This window comes from Eufriesea mexicana, unplaced genomic scaffold (assembly GCF_001483705.2).
Source record: "Eufriesea mexicana isolate 0111107269 unplaced genomic scaffold, ASM148370v2 scaffold580, whole genome shotgun sequence".
In the NCBI taxonomy this organism is placed as follows: domain Eukaryota; kingdom Metazoa; phylum Arthropoda; class Insecta; order Hymenoptera; family Apidae; genus Eufriesea; species Eufriesea mexicana.
Genome location: NW_016908722.1, coordinates 71889 through 81032, shown reverse-complemented (window position 1 = coordinate 81032; position 9144 = coordinate 71889). Strand labels below are relative to the sequence as shown.

Genomic DNA, 9144 nt, shown 5'->3' with positions numbered 1-9144 from the left:
AAAGTTCTGGTCGAAATGGAGTAGAGAACTTGTACTATGGTAAGACACGAATCGATGGCGCATAATGACAGGAAGGATAATTCTAGCTGCATAATCCAGAAGGATCGACCAGTCCACGTGCGATCAGTTCGGCTGTCGCTGGATCGCCTCCTTGTTTACCACTCGAATGCTGAGGCGGTGTTTGTTGCGCGTGAGGTTCGAAATGGGAACGTACATGGAACATAAATTCAGCCTTATCTGTGAAATCTGTGCGGCACATCAGACAGAAGTGCCTCTCAGACGCGTATGGCTGCGGTGGAGCCGCGGACCCTGGGAAATACGGTGCTGCATGTTGTGGCGGAGCCGATGCTTCCAAGTGAGATCTGTAACAACAACATTCAACTTAATAACGATAGAACAAGAGACAATCATTTAACACGCTGACAACGAAATATTTAATTCTTTACAATAATTCCTTCTCGAGTCAAACTATCTTATTACAAAGTCTCTCAAATTTATAGATACATCAGATGCAACTATAAATAAAAATTACCGAGCATGTTGCATCCACTCCTCCCTTGTGGCTAATGCTCGGCCGCACAATTCACATGCCCAGCTAACTGGTTCTTCTTTCAACTTGTGTATAGTATCCTGACGGGATTGTTGCTGTTGTTGCGGTTGCTGAGATTGCTGCTGTTGCTGGGCTTGCTGCTGCTGCTGTTGCTGTTGCTGCTGCTGCTGCTGCTGCTGTTGATCCGAATTCGGGGCTGTGGGTGTAGACAGTGGCGCCACACCCGGTCTATGTCTCAACTTGTTCATATGAATAACTAGTTTATCTCTACGAGCAAATGCTTTACCTGTAAGTAGTAAGTAGCGTTACATTAGTTCAGCTTAAACAAGTAAATCATCGTATAAACAACAGTTTCAGCGCACTTACCACAAACTCCGCAGGAATATGGCTTCTCCCCGGTATGGATACGCATGTGAATTACAAGTTTGTCCTTACGAGCAAGACCTTTGCCACAGACGGTGCAAGCAAACGCCTTTGTCGCCGGTTCACCCGTATTGGTAGCCTTTGACGCAAATCCTGGGCGAGAAGTCACGTTGTTCGTTGTTCTTAATGGCTGATTCACCGTAGGAGCCCTGCTCCCGAACTGCTGATCCATCGCACCGGGAAACGGGGGCATCACACCACCAGGGCGCATTGCTGCTGAATAATCTGGAGACCTGTTTCAATTGCCATAACGTTATAAAATTTCAACCCCGGCAAATGCTGCGATATATATATATATATATATCTCCTATCCGAAGAAGTAGCACAGTAGTGCCATCTGTCTTGAAATTCGATAACACTACGTAAAAATAAACTTACCATGTCCCAATGGAGCGCAGCACTCGTACGCCATCGTCGTAGCCCAGACCATCGTCGGGTAAAGTAAAAGTTGGGTTAGGAGTCTGAGGTGTCGCAGGTGGACCGGGTCCAGCGAGCCTCGCTTGTGCAGCTTGTTGTGCCATGTGTTGCTGTACTGCAGCATGAGCCACTGCGTGCGCTTCCACATAAGCCGACCGCTGCTGTTGCTGCTGGCTACCATTAGACATCTTGTCCTTCTCTGTGCCCTGTAAATCATTTATTCGCTGATACATCCAACTTTCCACTAATATAAATTGTCCCAGGGACACGTTATTCTTGTAATTCGTAGAAAATTTATTTTCAACGTTAATTTCACGCGAGTCGTGCTTCGAGGCACACCTAGGACCCTGTTACAATTTCAAGCAGCTGAAAAGAGAGAATTGCCATGTAAAATTTGGAACTCGAATTTCTCGGAAACGTTCATATCGCAATTTATCGATACAATTGAGCAACATATGGATCACGCTTTCGACGATATCTCGGTTGTACAAAAATACTCGATTATGTGGGTGAATAAACTCGATTCGTATAGAAAAAGCGATTAAACACGAGATTATGTAAAAGCGTAAAAAAATGAGATTGCGGTTAATAAATTCATCATTAAGGCTGAAAAATTAAGTAATCTGGACGATGAATAAATATCGTACGATTTTCACCAATTAATTCTTCTTTGGTGCTCGAGATAATGGTAATTGCGTCCGCGAAAGTGCATATGAAAAACACGGTCAGAGATACAATACGTCAATGTGATTGTGAAATTGAAGGAAGCCTGTAGGAGCAAACAGCATTTCGCGACGTTTCTATCAATTCGCGCACAAAAGCGTAGCAGCTTCGAGGCCGATATGGGAAAACGATTAATCACGGGAACAGAGCTGAGCGGAGCGTGCACGAAGGCGCACTCGGTGCCAAATATCTATTAACGATAATCGATATTTACCAGAAACTCAGTTTCAAACAATTCTTCGACTAAATGGAACTTATTCGATCTCTTACGACTCGACATAAAACGCAATTAATGCCTCGCTCGAAATAACCATTGAAATACGTTAAATTTCCCAAAACTAAAAATTTCCTAGGGACATTTTTCAAACGAACCTTCCCAGAGCTCTTTATACAGCCGCTTAATCGTCTTAAACACTGACAAATTATTTTAAAAAATCGATAAAGTCATTCGAGGCCACCGAAGAAATTAAATTGTCAAAAAAAATTTTGAACGAATTTCCAAAATATCCTATATATCGAAAAAAAAAAACCGAAGTCGTGTGATCGTTTTGAAAAGTCGATCGTATAATACGAACATCGAACGTCTGACGTGCGGACATGCCGATATCGAAAGAAAATGGATGAAAATGGAAGAGGTATTACGAAGCATAGAAGATGTCGTGAAGAAATCTGAATTTCGTCCACGTGACGTTGGTTGGCGACACGAAGGTATCGCTGCGAACGGAGAGAACGGTGATATCGCGGAGAAGCATCACAGAAGCCTGTATCCCCTGGAGACGACATGGAATACATAAAAGACAGGGACTTTGGAAGGAACCGAAAAGATCTGTTCGCGTAGCCTGCTCCGTCAAGGTCCTCTGGGAAAGAACGATGACCGAAACGAGAGAGACAGGAAAGGAGAGTGAGGGAAGAACGACCGGGAAGAAGGGAAAGAAAGAAAGACAGAGAGAGACGGAGAAAGAAGTTAGCTTACAGAGAGGCAGACACGAAGGTTCCCACAAAAGACGGGCAAACGCTATCGGCCGATCTCCGGGCTCACGTACCTACACACTTTGTTCCCCTGCAGAGGCCGAGGAAAACCGCACGGTCCCGATCGACTCACTGGGTCGGATGTCCTCGAGGAACGATATCACTGAGAACGTCACAAGGCGAGCGAGTCAACGGCACATCACATCGGTGTCCATCTCGTAGTCACGCCGTAGTCGTTCTGTTGGGAGTTTCCGAAGTGGGTGAAAAAATTCGAACGACCACGAGGCTCGACGGAGGAGACTAGCCGAGAGCAGAGCACGCGAGGCTAGAGTCCGATAACGAGCCCGAACGCAATGACGACAATGAGAACGCGGCGGCCACGCGCGTTCCTTCTTTTCGCGACGCCACGAAAGAATCTCGCGTTTTACGGGGCAACCGGAGTGTGTCCCGCGGAGCTAGCCGCCGATTCCCGGCGCGGGAGGATGCAAGGACAAAGAGACGAAAAAACGTCTGGTCGAAGCAGAGGGGGTAGCCCTCTAGCGAGAGAGAGGGAGATACGGCGAGGGAAGGAGAATAGAGAGGGTAAGAAGAAGGAAAGAGAGCAGCGACCAGCCGGAGGAGAAAGAACGAGCTACGGTTCGAGGGAATGAGGAAAACGAAGACGGCTGAAGAAAAAACGGTAGAGGAACGGAGGGAAAGATAGAGAGAGAGAAAGAGAGAGAGAGAGAAAAGGAGAGTGGAGATAGCCGGTGACACACGGATGCAGCGCGGCGTAACGATATCGAGTGGAGGTCCCCGCGGAATGCACCGTGGCGACGTGCCGTGGAGAGGAAGACCACACAGGGTGCACCGATCGGAGGAAGACGAGACGAGGGGGAGGGGAAGAGGCAGGGAAATGGAACGGCGACACTCGGGTATAGAGTCAAGTATGCGCGAACTTGGCGTAAACGTTCTATTCGATCGGCGAGACTAAGCGCGTCCCGTTGTGCTGGCGAAATTGGCGCGACTAGGTGCGGGAACAAGCACCGAACGATACTGAACCGGTAGAAGGGAAAGAAGAATAGGCACGGGAGAAGCGATACGCGGACGAGACGGCGCGGTGCAACGATATCGAGTGGAGATCCCCGCGGAATGCATCGTGGCCGGCGCGACGACGAGAACGCGAGAGGGAGCGAAATGGAGAGAGAAAAACAGAGAGAAAAACAGAGAGAAAAAGAAGGGGCGACAGAGGGAGCGAGAAAGAGGGAAAGAAGGAAGGGAAAAGGAGAGAGAGATAGATGGACGGCTAGAGAGAGAAAGACAGGGACGCCCTAGAGAGGCAAGTATGCGCGCGAAGAGACCTTCGTGTATACCTTGTGTCGTATACACAGACTACCGAGTCACTCGCTTGCCGGATACACACAATGACGGAAGAGAGTAGCGTAGCAGCAGTCGACGGCGGCGTCGGCGGCGGCGCTCTGCAGTGCGTCGGCCCGCTGACCTTGACACTGACATTGACTGAGCGAGCAACTGAGAGAGAGAAAGAGTAGAGAAAGAGAGAAATAGAAGCGGCAGACGAGGAGACAGAGAGACCAAAGGAAAGACGTATCGTTGGACGGTACTACACGCGATTAGGCGAAACTAAACGCGATACGAAACGCGACCAGCCACCTCCTAGCAGTACAAGAGTACCGTTCGCTTCCTCTGCTTTCTTTGCTCCCTAGCTCTCCTCGGTTGACCGCATCAACGATCAACCGGGTAACGAGACTTCGTCGACCGTTTACGACGGGGTATTCCAGACCTCGAAACAGGTTTTCAGAGGTGCAGGCCTGCTCCTCGTTGCACCTGTGCCCGGGACAAGGAGATCCAACGGGCCAACCGGCAGGGGAGGGGATGGAACAATCTTGGATTGGGGAGCGACGAGACGCGTAGCGGGACAGAGACAGAGGGCAGCAGGTGAAAGAAGGACGGAAGGGTAGAAAAGACGAAGGCAAAGGCGAGAAGGGAACGGAGACGTGGAACTCGCGAACGAAAGGGAGAGAAAGAGGGAACTAGGCGAGACGTCGAAGAAAAGGAGAACTGACTTTCGCTTTCTGTGCGCGACGCAGCCTAGCCGTGGAGCGTCGATCAATAGCGCCGCGACGGTTGCACACACACACACATACACACACACACGCACACACACACACATGCGTGCCTTTTACAAACCCTCTATCCCGGCTGCTCGCGTGATCTGTCTCTCTTTTGCCCTATCTGTTCATCCGTGTCTGCTTATCTGTATATTATCCCTACCACCCAACCTCCCTGCACGAGCAGTCGCGTGTGTGAGGGTGGAATTATTGGGATCATGCTTCGTTGGCCAAGCAAGCGTTACAAAGGAGAGACAGAGACAGAATCAAGGACCTCGAGCTACCGATCAGCGACGCCCCTCCTTCCCCTTCCAACCACCGGCCAGTTGCACGGTTTCGCATGGCCCCCCCCTCTCTCTCATTGTCGTTCTCTTTCTCTGCGGTCTCGCGCGCGCGTTCGCCCGCTTATCGAGCAGTACAGGCGAAATCGGCACGAAAGAAGGTGGAACGGAGAGACAACGGAGAGAGGTGGTAGAACGCGAGCGCGTGTCGCGTAAAGGGCTTTTTACGCGGCTCGAAATGTGGAACTCGTGTCGGCCACCCATTCGACGCATAAAGTCACTTTAACGCGTCATGTCGGAAATTGCCGCGCGAGTTTACGAGCTTGTAAAGAGTCTCTGGTACTTCCTAGAATACGTACGACCCCGACGTACGGGGATACCCCGATTCCTCCTGGCTATTCGTGTCCGGCTTGCACAACGATAAATTTTCCAACGCCGCCCTGAAAAAAATACCCCACCTCTCTCCGTCTCCCTCTCTCCCCCCGCCTCGTTCTCTCGCTTTCTCTCTCTCTCGCTCTCGCTGCCTCCGCGAGATACCGTGAGCTTTATGTCAGACCTTTAATCTACCTTTATTAAGCGCGCTGTCTCCTCCATTTGTAAGGCACTTGCTCCCAGTCGTAAACCACGTGCTCGCAAGGACCTTAAACGCGTCTGATGTCTCGTGAAATCAATTAGGAGCAAATAAACCGGTGCCCCGTAAACAAGTATTCCTACGAGTCGCGAGTTTCTTGCTATATTTAGCGGTAACGTTATAAATATACTTTTAGCCAGCCTTCTTGTTTTTAAACGTACAGGCGTTCCATTCATATCAGGGGGCAAGGATACGCGAGTCGATTTTCCTCTTTGTAGAGGAAAGCAGGATTATATTGGTTAGCAATGACGAGGCGAAATTTCTGGACAAAAGCGACGGTAACACGTTACGCGGAAATTAAGCGTTTAAATTTCGCCGCCATTTACAACGGCCATGTTTAACGCCTTGATTGGTGTTGGTCAACAAATTGGATCGAGGTGACGAAATAGGTTATATATATTTCCTCGATATTGAGAATGCCAAAGGAAGAGTAATATATATTGTGAATATGAATTCTTAGGATTTTTTGAACACGTGTTCTAGGAAAATAAATTTATATTATATTGAAATTAGTTTTGTCAACAATGTAGCATAGTTGAATTATGTTTTTGTGAAATTTGCATAAACACTGATACGTTAACCGAAAATAGTAGTATGTTATAAAAATAATTTATCGAAGATAAAGATAAATTAAATCAAAGATGATATTGCAAAGGAGAAAACGTTTATCCAATTTTTGTTTATTAAATTTGATAAGTGTTCCAAAATTATGATTATACTTGTGAAATATGCTATTTTTAGAATGATGAAAATAAAAAATACGGATTATTTAGTTTTAATTATCACGTATTTTGAATAACAATTTTAAATACTATTTTTGCTTGTCTTATGAAATATGTAAATAATATACTAAAATTAACCCATATTTTATTAAACATTTTACAAGCAGAAGCTTTTAAATAAATCATTTGATTTATATAAAATTTAAAAAATAAAAAGGAATTTGTTTACATTACACAAATCAAAGTTAATTTATCATCTGTTGATATTACATGGCAAGATAAATTTATTTAACTATTTGCTCACGAAACATCTTGAAAAAGAGAGGTAAAAAAGTTGTATAAACTTACCTGGTTTACCGATGCAGCAAGATGTTTCAAACTATCCGCGTAATTTTTCAACACCGTGTCCGTCGTCATGCAGCTCACTCGAAACTCGTAAAACATATCCAGTTTGTATACGCATCTCTGGCAAATATTTTTGGGCAACGCATCCTCTTTCGTTATCTGCAAAAAATTTAACAATTTATGTTTTATTGTGGAAAATAGGACTTCCAAGTATATCGTTAAATAAAATAAAATTTATGAAATAAAGGTATATTAATATTTCTTTACCAAAAATGATTAAATTATTAAAATTTTATTTTATACATAAGATTGTTCATTCCATGTAGTATCGTTTTCAATTATCTATTAATTTTATTATTAGCAAAGAATTATAATAAATTGGAAATCGATTTATACGAATTCTGATGTAAACATAGTTTATCATAACCTCAAATGTAAATTTTATTTTTGTTAACTTGATATATAGGTTAAAGTGTAATCATTTAAAATTCGTGTAAATTTGTAAATTGAAAAACTAAATTATTATGACAGACCATTTGCAGAGTAGAGTTTGAGTCTTCTTTTTATATGATTAATGGAGGTTTATATCGTCTTATAAACTTCCTTGTTACACACTTCAATCAACATTCTAATACAACATGAACTTGTATTAGTAAAAGTAGAAAAGTGTGTTTCACGATTACAAATTTTCAACATCTCTTATGTATACGCTTTCAAAGAAACTTGTAAAGCTATCTATTAGACAAACGGCAGATAAATTCAACAATGAAAGATTGTAAATACAGAGAAATTTCTCAGATATAAAGTGGAATGCAGGAAATTATTTTAAAAAGCAATTGTCTCTGCTCGCCTTCCTTGTCGAAGATCTGAAGCTGATGATTACTTTTTAACGAGCATAATCTACACAGTTCAGCGAAGTTGAAATCTTCGTTCATTGCCATTCTTACGATTCACGATTAAACACAAACGCTGGACAATTGTTAGGTTATGCTGTCTGTAAAGTTTATTTTACGCACTCTTTCGATCCAGCAAAGATTACTATAAACGTGGCACGAAACTACGATTTACGAGCGTGTCGACAAACAAAAATTGTTCAACTTATGGTAAACGTTAAAAAACTACAAATGTCTAACAAAATTAAAGTAACGCCACCATTTCTTTCTTCCCGTTTCGCTGTTGTCCAGCGTGCAGGATGCTCGACTCCACATTGTTCGACGCTAGACCATCTGGTGGGTGGAGGAGAAACTAATGAAGGGTTGTGTCTGATGGTAAAACAGTTTTGAACATGAATAAGAGAAATAAAAATATTTTCCAAAATTTGATTTACTCTTATTTCAAATATTAAAAAAATTTATATATACATACAGAAGATATTTAAAAAAATATTACATTATTTTCTACAAAAATTGCAAATTTATAATAATATTTTAAATTGCATTATTAAACATTCTCTTTAATAATCCAGTCTTAAATTTATTAAATATTTGATATAAAAGAAACAATAACACTATTATTATAAAAATTTTAATATGCATACCATATATTTTATATGTATATAATACAATAAAAATTAATAAAAATATTATATTTTAATAAGTCATGGTAGTTATATCAAAATATACATAATACTTGTACTGGAAAATGCTTTTATGTTGTGAAATTAATTATTATTTAAAAAATATTTGGACGTGATTATGAAAGTAATATCATTAATATTAATATTACGATTAAAATATTGATTACAACTAAAGAACAGTATGTGATAAGAAGACTCATTTATATTATGCTATTTAATACGCAAATAATTTATGTAGTAGCTTATGTTGGTAACATAAATTCACGTGACATAACTGCACGAATGCATTATTCATTAATATCGAAAGCTGGAAACATTATGAGTTTCAGTTCAAGACTAGAATATATGAGAAGCTTCATCGGGGTTCCATTCTGCGAAATAAATTAGTTTATATAAGAA

At 42.6% G+C, this 9144-nt stretch overlaps 1 protein-coding gene across 1 annotated transcript; it reads right to left on the bottom strand.

Moving 5' to 3' along the window:
- Positions 1–62: 62 nt before the first annotated feature.
- LOC108545820 (zinc finger protein 837) lies at positions 63–8110 on the bottom strand. Its single transcript, XM_017897613.1, is given in 6 exon segments — positions 63–362; positions 533–836; positions 917–1206; positions 1352–1596; positions 7173–7328; positions 7934–8110. Coding segments are annotated over 6 exon segments (1452 nt in total). The 3' UTR covers positions 63–82.
- Between the last annotated feature and the right edge of the window lie 1034 nt (positions 8111–9144).